The sequence below is a fragment of the Triturus cristatus genome, chromosome 7 (genome assembly GCF_964204655.1).
Source record: "Triturus cristatus chromosome 7, aTriCri1.1, whole genome shotgun sequence".
Classification (NCBI taxonomy): Eukaryota; Metazoa; Chordata; class Amphibia; order Caudata; family Salamandridae; genus Triturus; species Triturus cristatus.
Genome location: NC_140590.1, coordinates 1656591932 through 1656619593, shown reverse-complemented (window position 1 = coordinate 1656619593; position 27662 = coordinate 1656591932). Strand labels below are relative to the sequence as shown.

General features: G+C 48.4%; 1 protein-coding gene across 2 annotated transcripts in view; it reads right to left on the bottom strand.

Moving 5' to 3' along the window:
• OGFR (opioid growth factor receptor) overlaps positions 1-27662 on the bottom strand; it is a 107521-nt gene that overhangs the window by 3811 nt on the left and 76048 nt on the right. For both annotated transcript variants that reach the window (XM_085619725.1, XM_085619724.1), the window contains 2 exons: positions 24982-25048; positions 16356-16504 (listed from right to left, as the gene is read on the bottom strand). In XM_085619725.1, coding sequence (XP_085475851.1) covers positions 16356-16504; positions 24982-25048 — 216 coding nt within the window. The remainder of the gene's footprint in view (positions 1-16355; positions 16505-24981; positions 25049-27662) is intronic.

Genomic DNA, 27662 nt, shown 5'->3' with positions numbered 1-27662 from the left:
TGCGTTTAGCTTTGAGATAGCATATTTGGATGCATTTAACAATCCATTTTCCAATTCCCGTTTTTAAAATGGGATTGCCTTTGTGAGGTGGGGAGAAAGCTACAAAACGTTGTTTTTTGTTTCTAAAACTTTTAGTTATTTCGATGTAGTATAGTATCGCTCTTAACGTCTAGTGTGTGGAGAGCGCGTTCTGCCACTGAGTCTGGTTGAGGGGAAAATACTGGAAGTTCAACCGATTGATTAAGGTGAAAGGCAGATACCACTTTAGGCCGAAATTCTGGATTAGGCCTAAGAACCACTTTACTACGGTGTATTTGTAAAAATGGTTCTTGTATGGTTAATGCTTGGAGTTCACTAGCTCTCCTAAGTTATGTGATAGCTACCAGGAAGGCTACCTTCCAAGTAAGGAACTGTAACTCGCATTTGTGCAGAGGTTCAAATGGGGGACCCATGAGTCTGGTGAGAACTATATTGAGATTCCATACAGAAAAAGGTGGAATTCTTTCAAGTCCTTCCATAAACGCTTTGATAGCAGGTACTCTAGAACCACTTTACTACGGTGTATTTGTAAAAATGGTTCTTGTATGGTTAATGCTTGGAGTTCACTAGCTCTCCTAAGTTATGTGATAGCTACCAGGAAGGCTACCTTCCAAGTAAGGAACTGTAACTCGCATTTGTGCAGAGGTTCAAATGGGGGACCCATGAGTCTGGTGAGAACTATATTGAGATTCCATACAGGAAAAGGTGGAATTCTTTCAAGTCCTTCCATAAACGCTTTAATAGCAGGTACTCTAAAAAAGGACAAATGTTTTCCATTTTGGAGGTAAGCAGCAATTGCAGCAAGATGTAGCCGTATAGATGTATACGCTAGGTTAAATTGTTGTAGATGCAAAAGATAACAGATAATATTTTGGATGGAAGCATCTAGCGGATCGATTTTGTTATTTGTACAATAAATGGAAATCGCTTCCACTTTGCGGCATAGCATGCTCTAGTAGTCGGACGTCTAGCCTCTTTAATGATGTTCATGCAGTCTGGCAGGAGATTAAGGTAGCCAAACTTTAGGACTTTAGGAGCCAGATCGCAAGACTGAGTTGACTGGGATCTGGGTGCCTTATCTCTCCATGGTTCTGAGTGAGATTTTTGGGGGAAGAGGTGCAGCTTTTGACAAGGCTCTACTGAAAGTTCCAACAGGGTTGTGAACCATGGTTGGCGAGCCCATGTTGGAGCAACTAGGATCATTGTGAGGGAGTATTGTTTGAGCTTCCGAACCAGAAACGGAATGAGCGGGAGAGGCGGAAAAGCGTATGCAAATCTGCCTGACCAGTTTATCCATAGCGCATTGCCTTTGGACAATGGGTGTGGATATCTGGAGGCGAAGCTTGGCATTTTGCATTTTGGTGTGTGGCGAACAGATCTATGTCTGGATGACTCCATATGTGAAAGAATGGAAGAAGAACTTGGGGAAGAAGTTCCCATTTGTGGATGTGCTGTGTTTGGCGACTGAGCAGATCTGCGATCTGATTGTGTACTCCTGGAAGATGTTTTGAGGGATGGCCCATCTCCATATGCTTTGCACTAGTTCTGAAAGCTGTTTTGTATGTAATTCATTGCTGTCATGTTGTCTGTACAGATCAAGACAGCTTTGCCTACTAGCAAGAGTTGAAAAGACTTTTGTGCTAGAAAGATTGCCAGTATCCAGGTGATTTATGTGGAGTTGTTTCTGTTGATGGGTCCATATACCTTGTACGGTACGGTTTTGGAGATGAGCACACCAGCCGGTGAGCGATGAGTCTGTGGTTAGCACTATCTGTGGAACCGGGTCGATGAACGGCCCCCCTTTGGATAGGTTTTGTGTGTTCCACCACTGCAGAGAGCGATGCGTGCGGCTGTCCACCAACACCAGATCTGTTAACGGACCTTGAGCTTGGTTCCACTGATGTGCTAAACATTCTTGTAAGGGACGCATCTGAAGTCTTGCATAAGGAACAATGAAGATGCAAGAGGCCATCAACCCTATTAGCTGCATGAACACTCGAGCTGGAAGGGTGAAATTTTGATATGAGAGCCTGCATGCTGGCTATCCTGATTGGATTGGGGTATGCAAGGGCTTTTGTGGTATCTATTGTGGCACCTAGATACTGAAGCAGGTGGGACAGTTGAAGGTGTGACTTGGGTAGGTTTATTGTGAATCCCAAGTCGTGGAGCAGCTGGATTGTTCTGTGTATTGTGCACACAGTGTGTGTGTGACTTGACTTTTATGAGCCAGTCATCGAGATAAGGAAACACGTGAATGTGTTGTCTGCGCAAATGAGCTGCGACTACTGCGAGACATTTTGCGAAGACTCATGGTGCTGTAGCCACTCCGAATGGGGGGACTTTGAATTAATAGTGCTGTCCGTCCACTACAAACCGTAGATATTTTCAGTGAGCAGGGTGAATGGGGATATGAAAATAGGCGTCCTTGAGGTCTAGAGTGGCAAGGAAATCGCCCTGTTGGAGCAGTGGGAGAACCTGTTGGAGAGTGATCATGTGGAAGTGATCTGACTGTATGTAGAGATTTAATGGTCGGAGGTCTAGTATTGGTCTGAGAGTACCGTCCTTCTTTGGGATTAGAAAGTAAAGGGAGTAAACTCCTGTTCCTTGATGAGGTAAGGGAACCCGTTCTATTGTGTGTTTTTGTAATAAGGAGAGAACCTCTTGTTTTAACACTGTCAGATGTTCTGTGGATATTGGGTGTTGTTTGGGGGGGCATGAATGAGGCAGTTTAAGTGAGTTCCAGGCAGTAACCATACTGGATAATTTGTCTTACCCACTTGTCTGTGGTGATGGAATTCCAGACAGGTAGGAGCTGAGATAGTCGTCCCCCGACTGGAGTGGAATGGTCGGGGGGAAGTGGAGAGAAGGAGTAGTTTCTTTTCTGTAACTCCAGTTCTGTAGTAGGGGTATCTCTGTTATAGTCATAATCTAGTGAATAGTCCCGCCCATGTGCGTGGACCCCGGAGCAATAAAAAATAATCTCTAAAGGTGACAAATCATGCAGACCTGCATACACCTTTAAGAGAGAATTTAATTTAAAGACAGATAATGCAGCCTATACCCACAGGCTACACTGTCCAGTACTTCAACTAGAATTCCACCAACATCCACAAACAGGACTGCCTGTCCAGCTTTTCTCCACATAGGAAAAAACCCTGCCTCTACCAGCAAAAGCCTCTGGAATGATAGAGAGGAAGGAGTGGACAGACAAGCCCCATAGGCTGCCATTATGTGGCTTAGAACAGGATACTGTGCCTTTAAGTAAACTTTCCAGATTTCCAGAACTTTCCCCAGTTTCCCAGAATGCCCAGGAGGTCCCATTTACTTTCAGTTCTTTTTGAAGGCGTAGCACGCCAGACCTGTAGCATTCTTCATATGAATAATAATCTCTCCACCGGGGAGGAGGGCGGGCGCTTATGACTATAACAGAGATACCCCTACTACAGAACTGGAGTTACAGAAAAGAAACTACTCCTTCTGTAGTAGGGGATCTCTGTGTATAGTCATAATCTAGTGAATAGAATGGCAAGCCCATCCCCACACAACAACAGCGGTGGAGAACTACAAGACAAAACCACTACTGTGCGAACAAATTTCGCAGCGAAGCCTGCCCAACCTGAGCATCTGCCCTGGCATCCGAGTCCAGACATTAATGCGCAGCAAAGGTATGGACCGACTTCCAAGTGGCCGCCTTGCAGATTTCCGCAATAGGAACATTACGCCGCAAAGCCGTCGTGGCAGCTTTGCCCCTGGTGGAATGAGCCTTAGGTTTACCCCCTAAGGTCTTATTAGCCTTTTGATAACACAATTGTATGCAGGACACAATCCACCGAGAAATGGACTGTTTAGAGGTCGCAAGACCAGTCCTGACTGATCCATAATTAACAAACAATTGGTCAGACCTACGAATATCCTTGGTCTTATCCAGATAAAATTTCAACACCCTCCGAACATCCAGGGAATGGAGAGACCTTTCCGCTGGCGAAGAGGGATTCTGAAAGAACGTAGGCAAAGTTATGGTCTGGTTGACATGAAAGTCAGAGATAACCTTAGGAAGAAATTTAGGGTGAGTACGCATCACAACCTTAGCAGCATGAAATACAGTATAAGGTTCTTGACAACATAATGCCTGAAGTTCACTCACCCTGCGGGCCGATGTAATGGCCACTAGGAACGCCGCCTTCCAGGATAGGTGCTGCAATGAAGCCTTGTGAATGGGTTCAAAAGGATCCTTCATCAGTCTGGACAGCACCACATTCAAGTCCCAGGAAGGCGAGGGAAGTCTGACAGGAGGAAACACTTTCTTCAAGCCTTCCAAAAAATCCTTGACCACAGGGATCTGAAAGAAGGAAGTCTGTGAAGGGCATTTCCTGTAAGCAGTCAAAGCAGCCAGATGAACCTTAATGGAATGGAAATTAAGGCCAGACTGCGCCAGATGTAAAAGGTACGGAAGGATGACATCTTCCTTACATGTCGTCGGATCAAAGTTCTTGGACTTACACCAGATACAGAACCTCTTCCACTTGTAAGCATAGGATGTCCCAGTGGAAGGTCGTTTAGACTCCTTCAGTATGTCCATACAATCGTCTGGTAGATTCAGATGGCCATATTGCACTATTTCAGGAGCCATGCCGCCAAACTCAAAGACGAGAGGTTGGGGTGCACCATCCGCCCCCCGAACTTCGTGAGAAGGTCCGGCCTGCACGGCAACCGCATGTGAGGAAGGAGAGACCGGTGAAGTAGGTCCGTGAACCACCACTGCCTGGGCCACTCCGGGGCGATCAGGATCATCCGCGCCCTGGACTGGGACAGCTTGATGAGCACTGCCGGAATCAGGGGAATGGGTGGAAAAGCGTACAGAAAGCTGTTCGACCAATCGATCCATAGCGCATTCCCCAGCGTCCTCCGCTGGTAGTACCTGGATGCGAAGTCTCGGCATTTGCTGTTTTCGGCGGTGGCGAACAGATCTACGTCTGGAGTCCCCCACCTTGCGAAGACTTCTCCTAGTACTTCGTCGTTTATGACCCATTCGTGGTTTTCCTGAATCAGCCTGCTCAAGGCGTCCGCCTGAGCATTCTGCACCCCTGGCAGATGCGTGGCCGTAATCGTCAGTCCTCGGGCCAGCAGCCAGCGCCAGATCGCCTGCGCCTCCTGCGACAGAGTGCGCGATCTCGACCCCCCCCCTGCTTGTTGAGGTAATACATCGTGGTTGTATTGTCCGTCTGTATCAGCAGCGAGTTGGTCTGGAAGGACGGAAGGAAGGCCTTCAGTGCCAGGAAGACAGATCTGAGTTCCAGGAAATTGATGTGGTACGTCGATTTCAAAGGAGACCACTTTCCTTGAATCTGCAAGTCCCCGGAATGCGCTCCCCAGCCCTGGAGAGACGCATCCGTCACGACACTCGTCGTGGGAATGTCCTTGTGGAAGGGAACCCCCTTGAGGAGGTTTTCCGCCGAACACCACCACTTCAGAGACTGAAGAGCATGCAGCGACAGTCGTATCTTGTCGTCCCAAGAGCCTGTCCTCTGATCCCACTGATCCTCCAAGCACTCCTGCAGTGGTCTCATGTGTAGCCGTGCGTGAGGCGTGAGGAAGATACAGGAGGCCATCGATCCCAGTAGAGAAGACACCTTCCTCACTGTCGTTGATGGAGCAGTCCTGAGGTCCTGAGCCTTCCGAAGGAGTGATAACCGTCTCTCCTCCGAAGGAGACACGCTTGCTGACCGCGTATCGATGGAGGCTCCCAGGTACTGTATGCACTGGACCGGAGTCGTGACCGATTTGGACATGTTGACGTGTAACCCCAGCTTGTGCAAGAGAGCGCACGTCCATCGGAAGTGATCTTGCGCTTCCGAGAAGGATGAAGCCTTGATCAGCGAATCGTCCAGATACGGGTAGACAAACACCTTGTTCCTTCGCAGATGTGCCGCCACCACCGCCATGCACTTCGAGAAGGTCCTGGGCGCAGACTTTAGCCCGAATGGCAGTACTGTGTATTGATAGTGATTGGCGCCGACTTGGAATCGCAGGAACTTCCTGTGCTTCCGTGCTATGGGCACATGGAAGTACGCATCCTGTAGATCTATGGCACAGAGCCAGTCTCCCCGTTGCAGCTGAGGGTAAATCTGGTGCAACGATAGCATGCGAAACTTCTCTCTGCAAATCCATTTGTTTGCCTGTCGCAAATCCAGAATGGGCCTGAACTCGTTCTTGTCCTTCTTGTGAACGAGGAAGAACCGAGAGTACAGACCTCTTCCCCTTTGAGACAGAGGTACCTCTTCTACCGCCTTTTTTCTCAACAAGATGTCTGCCTCCATCTGGAGCTCTCTCAGCTGGAACTGAGAGCTGACCGGCGGAATCGCTGGAGGCGGGCTGATAAACCGAAGACTGTATCCATTGCAAACAATATTCAGCACCCACTTGTCCGGAGTAATTTTTCTCCACTCTGCTGGAAAAAGTTGAATGCTTCCCCCCACTGGAGTGGGTAACGGTTGAGGGGGAAGTAGCCGCTCAGGGCCGAGACACGGCCGGGCCCTTGGTAGTGGTAGTCGCCTGCTGGCCTCCTCTACCCCTCTGGCGTTTCTGGAAGGGCTTCCGGAACTGCTGCTGTTGTTGCTGCTGCTGTCCCGAACCCTGCCCACGCCCTCTGCCCGAAGACCCGAACCGCCTCTGGAACGGGCGCTTCTTCTTCTCGGCCTTCTCCAACCCGACGGCCGTCAGGGTTTCCGCCTCTGCCTTCATGCGGGCCATCTCATCATCCGCATGTTTTCCGAACAGGGTTTCCCCCGAGAAGGGCAGGTTGGCCACTCTGTGCTGCGCCTCTGGTTTGAGGGACGTCAGGCGCAGCCACGAATGCCGCCTCTGGTGGACGCCATGACAGTAGGCGTGGGCGGCCAACAAGGAGACATCCGCCGCCGCGCCGATCACCTGATTAGAAACCAGCATGCCTTCGCGCACTGTTTCCAAGAAGTCCTCCTTCCTGTCCCGGGGCAGCAGGTCCGCATACTGCTGCAGGGACTCCAACAGGGCCCGGTCGTACCGGCCCAACAAAGCCCCTGCACTCGCCGCCTTCATGGTGGTGGCGGCGGTCCCACACACCTTCCTGCCCGCAGAATCCAGCCAGCGGCTTTCTTTGTCAGGCGGGACCATCGATGAAGGGGCGGTCGCATGTTGTTTCCTCGCCGCCGTCACGATGACCGAATCCGGCTTCGGGTCCACCCTCAAAAAGGTAGGGTCCGACTCCGGGGCCCTATACTTTTTCATGAGCCTGGAGGGGGCGGCCTTCGTCACCGCGGGAGTGAGAAACAGCTTCAACGCGGGTTCCACCAGTCCTGGTACAAGGGGCAGTAGAGGGCGAGACAGATGTTTCTTATGAAGTGTCTCGAATATCACGGACGTCGTGGGTGTTGGAACCGTCACCGTGATACCCAACTTTGCTGCCCCTCTCAACAGCACCTCTTGGAAAGAGACCAAATCGTCCACCGGAGACACCCTAGTCCCCGGCGAGTCCGACAGCGTCGGGGAAAAGTCTCTGGTCGAGGATCGCGTGTGCGACCTGGACCTGTGCCTCCTACGGCGTCGTCCTGAGTCCGACGATGACCGTCCATGGCTCCGTGATCTTCTCCTCCTGAGAGAGCGGGAGCGCGACCTCTTCGGCTTCGGTCTGCCCGCCGGTCTAGCCGGTCCCGGCGACCGCGGGCGTCGCGGCTTCGGAGTCCCCTGCGGCGGAGTCGGGTACCTCGGAAGGGAAACCGACCGCGGGGGAACCGCCGGCAGCCCCAATGGAGTGCGTGGTAACGACCGAGGTGGGGGCAGCGGAGGCAGTGGCCGCGGATGTGGAGGCGGTGGTGGAGGTGGTGGCGGTGGTGTTGGCGGTGGTGTTGGCGGTGGTGGTGGTGGAGGTGGAGTCGGAGGTGGTGGGAGAGGAGGCGGTGACGTAGGCATCCGAGGAGGTGTATACACCACAGAGTACACCGATCCCGATGACTCTCTTCCTCGACGTCGATCTTCGCCTCGATGTCGATCCTCGCCTCGACGGCGACCTTCGCCTCGACGGCGACCTTCGTCTCGACGGCGATCTTCATCTCGACGGCGATCTTCATCTCGACGGCGATCTGCGCCTCGACGGCGATCTTCTTGACCTCGAGCGTCTCGACGTCGAACTTCTCCTCGATGGCGACGTCGACCGTCTCCTCTTCACCGACGGCGAACGGCGATCTCCCCTCGACGGCGAGCGCCGACGCCGGGTCCGATCTCGACGCCGACTGCTGGACGGCGACGTCGACGGCGTCGTCGCCGAAGATGCCGATGTAGTCGACGGCGGCCTGTTCAGGTCCCTCGACGTCGACCGTCGACGCCGCTTCTCCCCAGAACCCTAGGGAGACGGCGAACAGATGGTAGTCATCCTCCTCGACGCCGCCGTCGACGCACTCGACGGGGAGTGGGGACGCTTACTGGTCTTCCTGCCCCTGGGGAGCCCCCCAGAGGCCTCAGTATGGGCCAAATCAGCCCCTCCAGACCCACCTGGTGCCTTCAGCCTTCTCTCCTCCAGGACTTGAAGCCCGATTTTCATTCTGTCCCTCAGGGTCCTGGCTGAGAACGAGTGGCAGATATCACAGTCTTCAGGCACGTGGGACTGGGGAAGGCAACCTATACACACCTCGTGTGGATCTGTTTTAGCCTTCTTTCTACCACATTCAGGGCACTTGTCGAACAAGCCAGGCATGTTGACAGTACCAGCCACTAAGCACTTGAAAAAGTGACAAAAATTGACAATAACTACAATAAACCCTTGAAAAGGGGAGAGCTCAATGCTCCAGGGTCCTGCTAGCAGGAGCCGGAAAAAAGAACTGAAAGTAAATGGGACCTGCTGGGCATTCTGGGATACTGGGGAAAGTTCTGGAAATCTGGAAAGTTTTCTTAAAGGCACAGTATCCTGTTCTAAGCCACATAATGGCAGCCTATAGGGCTTGTCTGTCCACTCCTTCCTCTCTATCATTCCAGAGGCTTTTGCTGGTAGAGGCAGGGTTTTTTCCTATGTGGAGAAAAGCTGGACAGGCAGTGCTGTTTGTAGATGTTGGTGGAATTCTAGTTGAAGTACTGGACAGTGTAGCCTGTGGGTATAGGCTGCATTATCTGTCTTTAAATTAAATTCTCTCTTAAAGGTGTATGCAGGTCTGCATGATTTGTCACCTTTAGAGATTATTTTTTATTGCTCCGGGGTCCACGCACATGGGCGGGACTATTCACTAGATTATGACTATACAGAGATCCCCTACTACAGAAGTCACTGTTTTGTAGTAGGAGAGGTGCGGTGTTATTACCGCGGCCTCTACCCTTGTTGTTGCCTCTATAACCTCCTCTGAAACAACCTCTGTTAGGGGACGTTTGAGTAGTGTTTTTGTAGGAGGATGAGGTGTTGTCCGTTCCAATAGTTTTAGAGGCGCCCCTATAAAAGGAGTGACGAAAAGAACCGCTAGTGGTTGTAGCCTGTAGGGCTCCTATGGACTTAGCAGTTTCTGAGCCCTTCTTCATTTTTTCCAAAGATGCGTCTACAGTGGGTCCAAATAAGTGTTCTTGATCAAGGGGTTGATTAATAATTGTGGACTGCACATACTATTTAAACCCAGATATGCGTAGCCATGCGTGTCTGGGTAGTAAAACGCTTGTGTCAACTGCACGAGACACTGTGTCGGCTGCATCAAGACTTTATAGAAGTGTTTGTGATTAATTTTCCCTCTTGCATGAGGTCATTATCCTGAAGATGTTGCATGAGCTTTACAAGCTCATCGTAATGAGCCCTATCATACTTGGCCAGTGACGCTTGGGTATTGGCAATGCGCCAGTGATTCGCTGCCTGTGAGGCATCTCCTGATGATTGGGAATTTGCTCTTTTACGTTCATTTGACACGCCCAAGGAATCTAGAGGGAGCTGTGCTTTAATACAAGCTGGATCGTTGTGAGTTGGTTTGTATTTTTTCCACAAACCTGGCGTTGAGAACTCTAGCCCTGACGGGATCTTTAAAAACGTCAGGTGCATGCTTTATGATACCTTTTAACATAGGTAGAATGCGTGTTGATTTTTGTGACTGTGTGAAAGTCTCTAACAAAAACTCTTCCTCCTGTGGGTCTGAGTGTAATTCTACCCCATGGTATTGTGCAGCTCTATTTATGAGCTGTGCAAAACCTATGTTGTCGTCTGGGGGAGATGGCCTGGATGGGTATGAGTCTGGATCGGGGAGATCTGAGACATCTGGTGGATTATCATAATCCTCCCAAGGATCAGGTGGTGAGAGAGTAGTGTCATCATCATTATCCTCTTGTGGGTTTTCATCCCCACCCCCACCCCCAAGGTGATCATCATCTTGAGGTGTAGGTGAATATGGAAGCATTGGAGTGTGTGCTGGAGAAAGTGGTGTTGTGGCGATATTTGGAGGAGAGAAGGGTCTGGCTGGAGACGTTCCCATGTCTCTCTTCTTTAAGGGTACCTTGGGTTCTTCTGGGGAGTCCAGAGGTCTCTTTTTAGATGTAATTGTCTTGATATGACTAGTTTTAGGGTCAATGTGAAGGTTTTTTTTGTTTAGGATCCACTGGATCTGGTTGAAAAAGGTATTTCCTTGTTCAGTACCGATGATTTTGGTTGTTTTGGTTCCGAAGCTTTAGGAGGGGTCTCAATGTCCTTTTGCTTTGGAGGAGCTGTGGAGTCCGAGGACTTTTTCGGCTCTGAGGATTTATGGTCTTTTTTCGGTTCCGAAGATTTGTAGTCTGGTTTCGGCTCCGAGGGTTTATCTTGATGGTGTTTTGGTGCCGAATGTTTGGGTTTCGGTACCGGAGATGCGTGGCTGGGGCGGTCCCGAGTCGCCTGAAGGCTTGTCTTTGGACTTCGGAGCCGAGCCCGAAGGCGGGGCGTCAGAAGTTTTGTCACGGTGTCAACCTGAGCCGGAAGGTTAAAGGTGTTACCGGAGCCTTATGTTTTCGAGAAGAGGTAGGGGTGTCAATGTCGGTACTCGCAGTTCGTTGACCTGGAGTAACTGCCTGATCTTCGGCCTCTGATTCGTCAGCTTCGGAGACGCTGATGTCTTCATTGTCCGGTTCTTGTTCCTTGGGAGCGTCGGGGCCTGCATCGAAGATGTCGCTAGGCACCGAGGTAGTGGATCTAGACATTACGTGAGGTCGAGCCCTGCGATCACGCATGGTTTTCTTCGATCGGAATGAAGCGCAGGCCGGGCAATCTTTGTTCTGGAGGGAGGCAAATGTTACAGACCTCGTGGAGATCAGTATGTGGGAATTTGGCAGCACACAGGGGGCATTTTTTGAGTGGAGTTCTTTCCCTAAGTTGTAGGGCCTGATGGCGCTTATAGGCCCAACGGGCTGCATTGAGATATGTATTGGATCCGCATCGAGGAGCGAGATTGAAAAAACAGTACCGTCGAGCAGTGAAGGGGAATCGAATATGACACCAACCCGGAGTGCAGCCGTTTACATTCGAACCCGATGTCGGAAAAAAAAATCTGAAGATGGAGTCGATGCCCATGATCATCATAAGGAGGAGTCACCTATCTCGTGACTACAAAGACTTCTTCCACAAAAACTACACTACATCGAAATAACTAAAAGTTTAGAAACAAAAAACAACGTTTTGTAGCTTTCTCCCCACCTCACAAAGGCGATCCCATTTTAAAAACGGGAATTGGAAAATGGATTGTTAAATGCATCCAAATATGCTATCTCAAAGCTAAACGCACATTAACCATTCCCCCTAGAGCTCATTCCACACACAAACTAGGGGCTTCTATGGCATTCTTAGGGAACATTCCCCTAGATGACATCTGCAAAGCAGCAACTTGGTCTACACCGCATACTTTCACTAAACACTGTTTTGTAAATGAGCAAGCAAAGCAACAAGCTACTGTGGGGCAGGCTGTATTAAGAACACTTTTTCAGACTACTGCAAAGGATTCAGGCTGCCACAGCTAGTGAGAACAACTGCGTTATAGTCCATGCTAAGGTATACAATCTACAGCTCATATACCTCGAATGGAAAATGCTACTTACCAGTATGCAGCTGTACTTGGCATGTAGAGCTGTAGAGTTGTATACGCCCACCCACCTCCCCGGACCTCTATCTGTTGCAGTATTATCTTATTTAGATACATCACATGGACATCTTATTCTACTCTCTTACTAACGCCATCATCACCCTTTATGGCGGAAAACCATATGAAGATGGAGTCGATGCCCAGGCGCACTATCATCAGAAGGAGGAGTCACCTATCTTGTGACTACAAAGACTTCTTCCACAAAAACAAAGTGCAAACATCCGAGCCCAACACCAGATGGCGATCTATGCTAAATTATACAATCTACAGCTCATATGCCTCGAACACAGTGCTTCAAGTGACCAGCGAGAATACAGGAACAACACTCAAGAATAAACAAGTAACTTACCATTGGTAAATGCTTTTCTGGTGGATAATCTATCTTTCAGCTGATTACTCACTTTTGAATATATTCCAGCGCCAGACTGAGGGCCTGATTTAGATCTCAGTGGACGGATTACTCCGTCACAACGGTGCCAGATAACCCATCCACCGTAATCTAAATCCCATATCCAATGGGATTTATATTTCGGCAGACGGGATATCTGTCACCGTTGTGAAGGAGTAACCCTTCCACGAGATCCAAATCAGGTACTGAGTCTGGAAACTAATAATATAGCTGTAGATCCCCAGTGCTGCCAGATGGTTCCAGACGTGCTGTGTGCGGCTTCTGCCCATCATGACAGAAGCCTGTATATGGAACCACATTGAGCGATGTTGTCAGTCCCTTAAACTGTATCCATACCTCACCAAGTTTGGATGGAAGAACACGAATCAACAGAAAGAACACACGCACCTTATGAAATCCCTATTCAATTTCGAATACGCAAGATACTTATTAACAGTGATTCCACTCCTCAGAAAAGGGATAAGAGTGGGCTCTGGGCCCATTGGAGATTGGCAGGCAGGCAGGCCACCATCCGCCAGGACAGCGTAAGTCATAATAGGTCATAACCCCCTCTGCCCAGGTAGACTGCTACCAGTTGTACTAAGAAATATCCACTGGCTTGAAGGAGATGTTTATGTCTTCAGAGGAGCACTGCCACAGGGGCTCCAATGATGGGATTGAATATTTTCTGAGCAGCCGCCATGTTTCATACTGCGGCAAAAGAACGTCAGATGGTCAGCTCTAAATAGGGCAGATGGTCTCATGTACTTACACCAACAGCCAGCCCTAGGTAAGTTGGAGTAAGGGTTCGGTCCAATTGACTCTAATCAGAGTGGGGGGACCATCAGTTTTGGACAGGATACTAAAGTGGAGGGCCCTGTCCACCAAACTCTAAATCGGGCTCTTGGACTGTCTCATCGACAAGTCCAAAATATGAACCAAAGGTTTCTCCACACAGGCAAATTTGTGCCAGAGGGAGGTTTCCAGCAAGAGGTTTGTTTTCCTTAGTTTGGGTGGAGAGCTGGATAACTTCCAATAGGGGCAGGTTTGTAGATGGCTTCACATACTTTGAGAATGGCACCATTGTTGGGCTCACAGATGGTACCAAAGTGCTGGACAGTTACATTGAAGGCTGAAATAGTGGCGATGTAGCAGTTGCATGGCTCTTAATGGGGATTGATCGAGCCAGTTAGATATAGGTGGGTCCACACTACCCATGGGAGTTCAAGGTAGTGAAAATGCTCTAGCTGTCAAGCAAACAGGGAAACAGACGAATTCCTTTCAGACACAGTGAGCTGCATGTTTAGCAGCTCCCTGTGTCTGAAAGCAATGCCAGTTCCCGCAGGATGCAGGGAGCCAGCAGGGAAATTCAGGATCCCCTCTTGGTTGGGCGCACAGAACAAATAGCCAGGCCCCAGGGGATAAGGTCCGCGCAGCCCCCCGCCCCCATTTCTAAACACCAGTCCCCAGAGGATAGGGTCCCCGTGGATGAAATCGACCCGGGGAAAGGGGCAGCGCAGCCCCCCTCCCCCATTTCCAAACACCGGGCCCAAGGGGATGGGGTCCTTGGGGCTGAAATCGGAGAGGGTGGGCCGTGAGCCCGACTCCCCTATTGGTAATATATGTTTTATAAAGGCCACCCGGGGTTATAGTCCCCAGGGCCGAAATCGGGCTGCATGGCCTCCTTTCTCCACTGCAAAATGGCCAAGCCCTGGGGAATGGGAATTCTGGGGCCGAAATTACCCCAAGGAGGGGGGCCGCGCTGCCCCTCACCCTTATTAAAACATTTAGTTTCCAAAAGGCCGGGGCCCCGGAGGATGGGGTTCCTGGGTCTGAAATCAGCCGGGGGAGGGGGGTTGCGTGCCCCCCCAATAAATAAATTTAAAAAACACGGGACCCGGGGGACGTAGCCAGAGGTCCCGCCCCTTTTTCAACCACCCTTCAAAGGGGCCTCTTGTTGCACAACCTGTTCGGGGATGAAGTTCCCTTGGCTGGTGAGGGTCCTTGGGGGCCAACAACCCCTCCTGTAACCTCCCATAAGTCCCATACAGAGGGATTGCTGTGACGTCATCCAAGGCCCCACCCCATCTGTCAACCACTCTGCAAACGCACCTCCTGGCGCAGTACTAGTTGGGGGATGTAATCCTCATAGACGCTGAGGGTCCTTGGGGGCCAACCCCTCTTGCTACCTCCAGTGAGCCCCACACAGCGGGATCGCCGAGAGCTCATGTGAAGGCCGCCCCATTTCTCCACCACTCTGAATATGCGCCTCCTGACGCACTTGTGGTTGGAAGATGAAGTCCCTTTGGCTGCTGAGAGTCCTTGGGGGCCAACAACCCCTCCTGTTACCTCCAGTAAGTCCCACACAGTGGAATTGCTGAGAGCTCGAGTGAGGCCCGCCCCATTTCTCCATCACTCTGAATATGCGCCTCCTGCCACACTACTGGTTGGAGGATGAAGTCCCCTTGGCTGCTGAGGGTCCTTGGGGGCCAAGAAGCCCTCCGGTTACCAGCAGTAAGTCCCACACAGCAGGATTGCTGAGAGCTGGTCAGAGGCCTGTCCCCTTTCTCCACCACTCTGCAAACCCGCCTTGTAGTTAAAAAAAAAAAACATAGCAATTTACTTTAAAGACCATAGGTTACAGGGACGTTATGGTTAGGGAATAAAAATTTTAAAAAATCTAAGAAATTCACTGAAAAAAACAAAGGTTACAGGGACGTTATAGTTAGATTCAGATTTCACTCCTACAAAACTATATAAATTCAGTAGTTATAGTTACCTGAGCTAACTATAACTTACGACCCCTGCAATGCACTCCTTCGGACCTCACATATTACACCACTCATGACATGGGCCATCATCTCATATACCTTATCCCATAAGTGTCAATCATTTTCGGCACTGGACACCTTGTCATCACTGTCCATATGTACCCGTCGCTCTCCACCTCTTTCATTCCTGTCGCCTCTCCTGTAAGTAGCCATTTTTTTCTGTTAGTGTCCACATCTGTCCCCATCACAGCCAATCTCTCCTACTGATGATGGGCCAAAAAGACTGTGACAAGAGAGAGGGGAAGTGTAGGCTATCTGGGCGGTGGTGCAGGCAGGGAGAGGAGAAGTGTGGCTTTGACGATTGATGGGGCCATGAGTGCCGTGAACAAGAGAGCAAGTGGCAATGAAAAGAGAAGACCTAGAACCCCAGGGAAGAGTGAGCTGTGAAGCTGTCTTGTTTTCCTAGTGCCCCAGTAGAATCTCCACTGAGCCCACTTCACTGCATCATCATTCGCCCTAAACATCCTCCAAAGTATGTGGGCTCCGTTCAAAAAACATTTGTGTAGCGGATCTTGGCCTTACATAATTTGAAGACCACTACAAAGTTTGATCTACATATGTTGATACATTATATGTATTTAATGACAATCATCAGCCGTACTTTAGTACTAACATCAAGATTCTACCTCAGTTCTTTGAAAAGAACTCATGTTTTTCATACTTTTCAGCAAATGATCAATAACATACTCTGGTCATTAGGTTTCACAATCTGTTTGCTAGCAAATACTACACTCTATCTGGCCAATTAGTGCCACTGCTGCACTAATATGCATCTTTCCCCCTCAAACTCCAACCTGTGACGATCTAATCAATGACCATCCTCTGTCAGTATGTATTTTCTAAAGTCAATTTAACACTATAATTTACCACCTGGTGTCAATGCTTCACAAATGTCTGTCTCTTGTTTCTCTACCCTATATTTTTCTAGGGAGTCTACAAACATGACCAAGAACATGGGTTGCATGTCCACCAAAGATTAAACAAATCATGCATACTCACCAGTTTAGATTCTGAAAACAGACATCATAGTTCTGTGCTCTTACAAGCTTGCCAGTTTGTTCATTCACAAGTGCTATCCCATAGAAGTCCAACATGAGCTTGTATGCACGGACAAACCTTTCTTTCACCTCAGCATTTTCTTTAAAGACCTGCAAAGCACAGAAATCACATACTGAGCACTCTTGTACTGTACTGTATTATAGCATTCCAGTTGTATATTGCTTACAGCCCCTAAATGGGTGGCTGAGGAGCTTAAACACACAGATGGCATGCTTAATGGTGTGAGCATTTGTTTGGAAGTGTTGTCTTTGCTTTAAAGTGGTATGAGTTTTCCAAAACTACTTGGACTGCGACCCATTTGGATTTTAGTACATTCCCATGCTGTGCGTGATGACCCTTCGGTTACTGTGTTATAAGGTGGAGAGGCTGGCAGTACAATAGATGAGGAAGTGTGAGAGATAGATGTGCATTTATATAACAGTTTGTGGTACGGAGGCAGCTCCGATTAGCTCTTTGATCCCTTTACTGTGTTGCTAATTTTTCTTCTCTGTTCCCAATCCAATTTCATATGTTCGCTGTGACAAGAGGTAATTTACTCCGAGGTCCTATGGTTCAGGGGATAACAGGTGCAGGAGTGCTATTATAAGAAGTCAAGTATGGAGATTTGCCAAGATGCACTGCTTTATAATCATACTGTTGTCATTATATCATCTCAGTATGGTGCTCAGTTGTGTGACTATTTGGGACCTGGAGGGTGGAGTATGTTGAGTCTTCCAGCCGCCATCAATTTGTAGCAGATCTCTCCTGAATTTGTAAGACCTGTGGTTGGTATTGAGTGACTTGTTAAGCAGGCTGGTATAGCCTTTATCTGTCTAGCTGCATGCCTGTCCCGCTGATGATGAGGGATAAGGCAGTGAATTAGTATTGTATGGCGACATGGATTAGATCAGATTGAGACAGGGAGAACTGTCAAAAAGACTAGAGTTACTGCCCTTAACCGTGTGGTTAGAGTGGGATAGACATTACTTACCATGCTCCCAATACGTTTTTGTAGGGTGGGCTATGGTTCAAGGCCTTCATCTCATCATGCAGGATGGTCTTTAGGTGCTGAGTGGTAGTAGAAACTTCTGAATATTGAGCGGGGAGGCATATATTATGGTTGGGACGGAGTAATTATTAGATTACATCAGTATATCAAGGTCATGGCAAGGCTATTTTGGCAGTGAGGGGGTTTGGATTGGGGAGAGTGCCCGTCTTCTAGGAATGTTGGTGTGTTGCATAGGACTTTTCTTACCTCTGGACCATAATTATGGTAACAGGAGTGATTACTGTGCTGGGTTCTATCCCAGGGTCAGCAGTTGATATAATTATCTTGGGAACTGTGTTTCTGCCTCCTGTCCGAACTTTAACTGCTCCTGGATGCATTGAATCTTGGCTGGCAATATGTTCCAGAGATTGGCTGCTTGTACAGAGAAAATGGAGCCTCATATGGATTTCTTATTTTGTAGTAGAGTCTAACACGTTGCTTAGCTTTGCGAATACTTTTTCTAGTAGAGACTTTAACCACTGATTTCTCATCTTGGAATATTCCCCAAGCATCAGACTGGATCTGGAAAATCTTGAGCACTACCCTCTGCATGCTGGTATTTGGCACGGATAGGCTCCACATCAGCTGCGTTGGAAGTGACATTGAGGTGCCCATATCAACACCACCCCGGCGCCCTGACATCACTTTCTTTTGTGACTATTATCGTGATAAAACACAGAGCCATGTAAAAACCTAATGTTTTACCAGTCTGCAGCAACTAATGAGATCTTTTGGGTGAAGAGCCCAAGTCACAGAGAGGGGATGATCGGTGAGTTATCTGTGGCTAAATAGAGTCTCTACCAGAAAAAGCGAAACCAAAGGTAAAAGTACGGTTCTTCTGATGGAGACTTCTCACCGCATATTTCTTACCTTAGAATAGATACTCAAGCAATACCTCACTAGAGGTGAGTCTGCGAACCGGCTTAAACCAAAAAGTCTTGGACAACTGAACAGGGGAAATGGCAGTCTTGACGGAGCTGACTGTCCAAGCAGTATTGCTTTGTGAACATGTGGAGTGACACCCACGTGACGGCCACGTAGTGGCTTGGCAGATGTCCAGGACACATACCAAGTGTGCCAACGCAGTAGTAATGGCCTTGGCGGAAATGGCCAGCAAGTACTAAGGAAGCTGCTTCTTAGCTAATGCACATCAAATTTGAATGCAGAGCACAATCCATCGAGAGATGGTTCATTTCTGCACCTCTTTACGTTTATTTGTCCTGGCAAACCCAATGAAGAGTTGATCGTCCACTCTATAGTGCAATCGATGAAAAAAGAGGGCTCTTTTTGGGTCTAAGTGATAAAGTATCTCATCCACTTTTGAAGGAAGAGGTGGAGCAAAGAAAGTAGGCAGTGTGATGTTGTGGCCAACATAAAAAGGAGTGACCACCTTTGGTAGAAAAGAGGCACATGTCTGAAGGACCAGTTTGCCTGGATAGAAGCTTGTGTATGGAGGGTGAACGGACAGAGCTTGGAGTTCACCGACCCTCTTGGCTGATGTAATGATCTTGAGACAGCAGGAAAGGAAAACTCTACACGGGCTCAAAAGGGGCACACATCAAGAATATCAGGACTAGATTGTGGTCCATTAGTGATGTAACAACAGGAGTAGGAGGAAAGAGATACTGTAAACCTTTAAGAAACAATGTCACAACAAGTGACTTGGAAAAAAAATGGTTGGTCCGGCAGTCGCAGGAAAGGCAATATAGCTGAAATGTAACCTTTAAAAGTGCTCAAAGCAAGGCCTACAGGGCTAACAAAAGAACAAACAATAACACATCAGACGAAGACGCAGAAAGAGGATCTAACTGGCGCGAGGCGCACCAGGCCACAAATGTATCCAAATGGCAGGCGTATACGGTCTTGGTGGAGGGACACATGGCTGCCAATATGATATCATAGACTTCAGGAGGGAGATGGGAAATTCTCAACTCCGCCACTCAATCTCCAGGCATGAAGGAGGAGGGTTGTCAGATTCGGGTGCAAGACCCTGCCCTGTTGCTGTGACAGAAGGTCCTCACTGAGGGGCCCCAGATCGGAGGACACATGCTCAGGTTCACAAGGTCAGAATACCATACTCTCTGTGCCCAATCCGGAGCACCAAGAATGATTTGTGCCGGTTGTTCCTGATCTTCTTGAGAACTTGGGCCAGAAGTCGTATTGGCAGAAAGGCTTACAGGAGTCCTAAGTTCCACTTTAAGTGGAATGCATTTCTGAGCTTTGGAACCTCCGGGTGCCGTCAATAAGCGCTCGTCATTGCTGAACAGATGGAGACAAGATTCTCCCCATTCTTGGAAGAGAGATAGAGCCTCCTCCGGGTGTAATTGTCATTTGTGATCCACAAGGCATCTATGACTAAGCTAGTCTGACCTGGCGTTCAAAGATCCTGCCAGGTTCTGCCCAGCCAGGAAAATGTCCTGGCGCTTCAGCCAAGTCTAACGGCACAAAGCCTCCAGCACAAGGTCCATGACCCCACCCTGCCCTCCTTGTTGCAATACCACATGGCAGTGGTGTTGTCCGTGAACACCTGAACCTGCATTCCCTTGATGGATGAAAGGACGCTTTTAAAGACAAGCAGACAGCACTCAGCTCTAGGAAACTGATGGGGAATTAAAACTGCTGGAGACTAGAGTCCTTAGACCTCCACCTCTCCCAGATGGCCACCCCACCTGTGGAGTAACATCTGTCATCACTGTAAGGTCTGGGTGCGGGAGGGAGAGGGGTCTGCCGCTGTCCCAATCCTGGTTCGTCAGCCACCACTGCAGATCTTTTGCAGCCCCTTCCGACATCTGGACCAGGTCGGACTGATTTCAATTACGCTGTGTCCACAGGGACTTCAGATCCCACTACACAGAACACATCCTCCATCGGGTAGGCTTCAACAGCAGGATGCAAGAGGCCATGAAACCCAGCAGCCTCAGAGTCAGTCTCACCAAATTCCAGGATAGAGGCTGAAATATCAGAATCACAGCCTGAATATCCTGGACTCGCCGCTCCAGAAGATAGACGCAGAATCACAATGTGCTCAGAATGGCTCAGTGGAAAGGGAGTGCCTGAGGAGGAGTCAGGTGCGACTTCGGGACACTGATAGTGAACCCCAGCAATGCAGAAGGCTCGCCGTAATCTGGAGGTGGCTGATAACGGCCTTAGACAAGCCCGCCTTCAGCAGCCAGTCGTTGAGGTAGCAGAAGACTGGAACCCAGACCTCCGCAGATGTGCTGCAAGCACCGCCATCAGCACTGGTGAGGCCGAAGGCATGCATACCAAACTGAAAATGCTTGTGGCCCATCATGAACCGCAGGTAACGCATGTGAGCTGGCAGGACAGGGTTGTGGTCCTGCAGTTCCAATGCTACCATCTAGTCTCAGGACAGACAAGACCTGAGCCAATGTGAGCATCTTGAATTTCTTTTTCTTTAGAACATAGTTCAGAGGGTGCAGATCCACTACAGGGCGAAGGCCTCTGTCCTTTTTCAGCACCAGAAAATAGCAGGAATAACAACCATACCTTACTTCTGGCGCAGGCACCATCTGGATGGCTCCTTTGGTCAGAAGAATCTGCACTTCCTGAAGGAGCTGGGAGAGATGGTCCTCCTTCAGCCAGTCTTGGGATGGGGTAAGGGTGGAGGGGTTTTCACGTATAGAAGAGCGTACCCCTTTCGCACAATTTGGATCACCCAGTTGCCGAAAGTGAACGCTGTAAATTGGGGCAAGTGGTGCCTGGCCCTGCCAATGGGAGTGGTGTGCTGGATGGAGGGCACACTACAGAGGCTTAGAGGCTGTGGCAGCTTGAAGGACGGGGGACTGGGCAGCACTCTGTGCCTGGCTCCCAAGTCCTTTTAAGGATCTATGACCCGGACCTTGAAAGGACTGGGTAGGCTGATGGACTGCAGGGTAGGGTTGGAATTGTGGATGCCCGTAAATGCACCTTTCCACATCTGCCGAAGGAGCAAAAGGACTGTCGCTAGGATTGGGCAGTCTGAGAAAGCCTGCGAGATCTGGTGGTCTGGCTGCTGAAAGTGCTCGAGCGCCGTGTCAGCCTTGTCGCCAAATAGGTGAGAACCTTTGAAGAGCCTGTCAATCAGGGATGACTGGACATTCCCCCAACACCCCCGAGAACCCAGTGGACTGCACCAGGCGTGGTGATGCAATGTCACTATAGAAACCATGGATAAACTTAAAGAGTCTGTGGTGTCCAGGCCACACCTGATGATGCATCTCAGCTGTCCACTAAGGGTTGGTTGAGGATGACGTAGCCCTCCTCAGGGAAGCAGGATGGGCAACCGAGTCCCATAACGCATGGGAATATCGGCCCAAGAGGCATGCGGTGTTCACTGACAGCAATTCTAGGCAGGTGGAACAAAATGTGCCCTTCCCAAAAGTGTCCAGGTTCTTGGATTCCCATTTCAGTGGAGTGGAAGGGAATGTGTTTGGGTTGACTTAAGATGTTGAGGCCTGTACTACTTCTCAGAGGAGGAGTGCTGGGAGAGGAAGGCTGGGTCTCAGGGGGCAGGACGGTGACACGAGGAATCATGCGATGTACAGGAGACCCTGTACATGGTTTGGCCCGAGCCCCTAGGAGAACAGCAGTGAAGGCTTCATTGAAGGGGAGTAAGGGCTCCAGCGAGCCCGCTCCTGGTCAAAGCACCTCCGTCAAGACATTGGTCTTGACATCGACTGCTTGCAGCTGTAGATCAAGGACCCCCGCCACTCTGTGCATCACAGTCAAATGATGCGCTCTCCTACAAAACAGTACACAGAAAGAAAGCATGTCACAATCTGGAGAGGTGTCCAAGCCACTGGCATCACCCAGTTTGTCTTGTGTGCTTCTGGCTCAGTGTCCCCATCTAGGGGATCTCTTCCTCGTCTCCCCCCTCTGAAAGAAAGCGTTTATCTAAGGGTAGTAAGTACAGGGCCTGGATGGGGCTGGATTGGAGCCGGGAATGATGAGCTTGTTGTCGAGCGGCGCTAGTGGAGTTGGTGCAGGATGGAGTGGAACCGGGGTGGATGGAGGCACCTGTGGTGGCGTAAGTCTGTCTAGAGGCAGATCCAGATGGCCCAGCTGGTTTCAGGCACGCACCTGCCAAATGTAACAAAGCGGAGGTACTTCTCTGCTCTGTGGGGCCTAACAGCATACAACAGGGAGTCGTTGGCACGAAATGGCATGCATGGCGTCGTAGAACTCCTTCAACTGAGCAGGAGTCAATCCGACTCAAGGAAACTCTGGTAAGTGCAAAGCAGGACCTGATGCTGGCTCCGCGGTGGAGTGCAGAAGCAGGGCCTTGAAAACCATGTCAGGAAGGGGATTCCGAAGAATGCTTCAACTTCTTTTTCTTGTGGTTCTGACTTGGAGGAGGAGGTCTTAGAGTGGGTTGAAGATCACCCGAGTGAACTGCTCAGAGCTCAGCCCGAGATCTTCCACGAGAACGTGACTGGGGCAGAATCTTCTTCTGACATGCTGCCAGGAGCTTCATCTCCCGCGTATGAATTGCCTTGGGGTCATGCCCTGACCCCAGGCACCAGAGACAAACCTAGTGGGAACTAGACACAGACATCTGCCTGTGACAATCCCCACAAGGTTTAAACCCTGAAGGTTTAGCAGGGCACATGACCCTAGCACACAGAGCAATAGCTAAAAAAAAAAAAACATTGAAAAAAAGGCTGAAAAAGCTGGTAAAAAATATGAGCAAAGTAGCATACGGACCCACACCGTTGGCGCAGAAAGAAAGGAATGGATATCAACATGCTGGGTGGCACTTATAAGAGCACCACAACATCACTTCCTACGCTGATGCTGCATAATCGATCAACGCCACCTACCATCATGCAGAGGTACTGCTCAAGATCTTCCAGATCCAGTCTGACGCCTAGGGAATATTCTAAGGTGAGGGATCTGCCGTCAGAAATCTCTATCAGAAATGGGGAATTGTTGACATAAGCATCCAACTGCTAAAAATGGTTCTCACAAAGTAAAAGCCTTCAGTGCTCCACACTCCCATTGGATCTGCCTCCCCACCATGGCACTCTATACCTCTATGTGACAGGCCAAAAAACGTTACTAATTTCACATCACTGATTCTAGGAACTGGAGTGTCTTCAGGAACACCTATCCCCGACACCCTCTATAGAACCTCCTTAATGAAAACAACATAAGGAATAATACGTCTGATGAGGCGGCCGCAGGCTAACATAAGACAAGACGTGTTCCTTTGGGCCCATTCTCGTTATGTGGTAAGGCAGACAATGGAGAAACTGCGCTGTAACATCTACCTGGTAAATTTAGAATGGTGCAAACACAAGGAAATGGTGGACTGAGTGCTAAAACTTTTCAGACACTCGCCCCAAGTCACAGATCTGGGTTGAATCCATCATCGTTCTTTAGCTCACTTCGCCACTCCAGTTCAGACCCAGCTATATGCAAATCAGTCTTTACCCTGTGCCTCATGGGAACAGTCCAGCGCGAACTGCCAAGCCAGGTTTTCCCTAGGAGGGAAACAAGCATCCTGGGACCAGTTTCGGGGTAACACACCTCATCAGCCAGGCTAGCTTGAATCCAGTGGCAAAGTGAGCAAGGGACGCACATCTGGGCATACCCTGCCAACTTAGGGCAAACAAAGCAAACACAGAGAGATGATGGACGGAGTGCTGAAACTTTTCAGACACCCGCCCCCAGACACAGATCTGGGTTGAATCCATCATCGTTCTTTAGCTCACTTCGCCACCCCAGTTAAGACCCAGCTATCATTAAAAAAATATTTAAATGGTGGCTGTATAAATGCACTGACCGACATAGCTCATCACAGTCATCAAGCAGGTTGCCAGTAACATGAGTAGGCCCCACTATGCCGCACATTCACTGGCATACCACCCGCTCCATATTTTAGGGCAGCATAGACACACAGCAAAACCCACATAACAAAAAGAAAAAGAAGAAGCCGAATAGAAAGCAGTGGAGGACATAGTAATGGGTCCATACTCCAGGGGGTGGACAAACACATGAAGCAGAGGGAAGTGTAGAAAAGCCGACGAATAGAAAGCAAGCAAATGAGTGACAATAAAGCCAACCAATTGTAAGCAGTGGGTTGCCTCTGAGCCCACTCGAAGGTCTTAGGCAAGAACAAACAAGACTAAAAGATAACATACGCTGGGCAGGACTAGATGAGGGGTCACGCAGTGGGACTGGACTACAAGTTAAGCTTATGCACTGGGCAAAACAACAAACTAAGTCATGCACTAGGCCACGCTCAAAAGTAACAGAATTAACTAGTGAAGAACATCCCTTCGGCAGGACTACAAGTTAGTCCATACATTGGGAGAGACGCAAAAGCATGACGCCTCCCTTAGGAGAGGGCTACAAGTTAAGCAATGCACTTGGACAAGATTTAAAAAGTTAGGCCATGTACTGTTGCTGGACCATAAATAAAGCCATGCAGCAAGACACTGCTTTGCAGGACACTCCGTTCTTCATACCCCTAAAGTCTAGCATGGATTTCACAGTTGCTTATCCCAACTGGATAAGTGATGAAAATATATGGCGTACCTCCAGTTCTTTTTTCGTGAGTGGCGTTGCACTCCAGTTCATTCCAGCCTCCCGCAGAGGGAAAAGCCTGCAAGAAGTATCAAATTCAAGAGATGAAATTCAGATGACAGCTGTCTACACCACCACATACCAACAAATCAAACCAACATGACATAATACACCTTTACAACTTGACACATCTGCAACACATTCATCATGAAGAAAATGAACTGTACAGTTTATATGTAGATAAATATTAACGTGCACGTTCAGATCAGGCGTAATTTGTCTTTTCATTTGTGTCTGACAAGAAAGCCACTTCTTGAGTCTCAATCAATGATGGGGATTGGGCAAGTAGTGGAGCTGAAGGAAACTCTCCCACTAACTGCTTAAAGCATTGCAACACTGCAGTTCAGGGGATATTAACTGAAACATGCATGAACTAGCTAACATATACCCCATATGCATCACAATCTGTTCCTGGAACTGTCCACATATACCTGACATTACAGGTTCCTGAACAAGTAACCATGTCCCAACAGTATCACTGCCAAGATCTATCTCTGTACTAATGTGTGCCCTCAGTTTCAGCATGATGGCATGCCACTGCATTTGCCCAGGCATGTCCTGGACATCATAATGTCTTGCCACAAAAGAAGCTCATTTGTTCCCCAGACATTTTGTGTGACATGTTTACTTTGGTTGTAATATACATATAGTGGTACAATTCTGACATGTCACTGAACCAGTTCTCGCTCACCCAGAACACTGCCAAAATTGTGGTATTCCACTGCACTGAGAATTATCTAAGGCCAGGCTGTGGGTTGCGACTAATCTGATTTTTGGTGGGTCGCAAAAGTCCTAGTAATAAATAAAGAGGCCGTTAAATTCTGTATTCATCTGGTTACATTTGCTGCACTTCAAATACAGAGGTCAAAGGTCAGGCTATGTCTTCTGACAAATTGCTCCTTACGTTTTTTTTAACATCAGGATTGATGTTTACAAACTCCTCCCAGAGAAAAAAAAAGTAAAGTGAATTATGTGACAATCTTGCTGGGGTACAGGGAATGGGAAAGGAAAGGCTTTAGGATGTCATTTTTTTGTAACACAACAAAATGTAAATACTTATAAATGAACTGAACACATTCAGCAATTAGGAAAGCAAAACCTAAACACTTTTTTTGTAATTCGAATGTGTGATGGAAACAAAGATTTTAATAGGATATAAACAAGTCAAGACACTTTACTTTGGTGATGCGCAAATGACAAATATTCAATGAAACCCGATTTCCACATCATTTGTGTGCAATATAGTTTTACCAGTAAAACAGTATGTCCTGTGCAAATTAAGTAGCCATTCAATAGAAAATGTGCTCTCTGTAAAGGACAGTGCTTTAACCACACAATGTGTTAGTTACATATAAAAGAAAAAAGTCATCTCATGTTCATTAAAGATAGGTGAGTCGCAAAAGTTTGTTGTTCTGAAATATTGAGTCTTGGTTCTAAAAAGGTTTGGGAAGCACAACCCTAGGAAGCAGCACAGTTATGACATAACCCTACATCCGTGTATGTCACATCTCTCATCTTGATGGCACATGGTACAGTCTTGCTGGCTCTACCTCTGCTTAAATAATATTAAATTAAAGTTTGCTAAAGGATAATGACTTTTATCAATTAGGCCCCATACAAAAATACAAAGTGAATGCAAACAATCAATCAATCTGATCAATGAATGCTGTAACCATGAGCTAGGCTGTTCTTCAGAAATATCTTTATATCAGCTATTTATACCAACATACTAGCTGTCTTTCTTGTCATAACCTCTGGAACAGGCCAGTGAAATCATAAGCAAAGATACAGTATCCATCTCAAAAGCAGGCCACTGTGTGCCAACTGCATAGGTAAGCAGCTACAGTTTATGGCATCTCAAACACTAAAGTATACAAAAAAGTGACAGATGGAATACTTGAAGGTTGATAATCACTTGGGGCCACATCCCAATCCATCATTATTTTGAGCACCATGACACTTCAATTTGGACACAGCCGCATGTAAATCAGTCTTAACCCTGCACCAATGGGAACAGTCCAGCCTGAACAGCCAGGTCAGGTCCTCCCTGACCTGAACACAAGCAACCCAGGGCCGGTTTCACCCTAGTTATGGTTCATCAGCCAGGTATAGCTTGGTCCCTGTGACAATGTGCATGGGACCCACGTCTGGGCATACCTAAAGTATACAAAAAACATGATGGATGGGATGCTTGAATTCATATCAGGGGACCACACCTTAAACATGCCCATTAGGTCTCAGAACAGTTCCCCCTGCTGATCTTCTTGGCCTCCTCAGGACTATGATGGCCTATGCAAATGCGACAAAAGGTTCTTAAAATCACAATTCTTTTTGTCGAGTGTTTGTTTCTTTTGTAAAAATATTAACTGTTCTTTAATCTGACGGAAAGCCTACAAGAACATTGAATACAAGAACTAAATTATTAAATAACACTGTAGCAGCAAAGACAAATAAAACATCATAATTGTTCTTTTTCTGTCTGGGTGTAATTTGTGGTTCCTCAACTAGCTCTAGTTGTGAACCAACCTGGACCTTGTTGTGTGAAAAAAAATCCCTGTGAACAGGGTGAACCAACCCCATCCTTAAAGAGTGCTGAGGAGGACACACAGAGTAGAAAAAATAGTGTCAGCAAA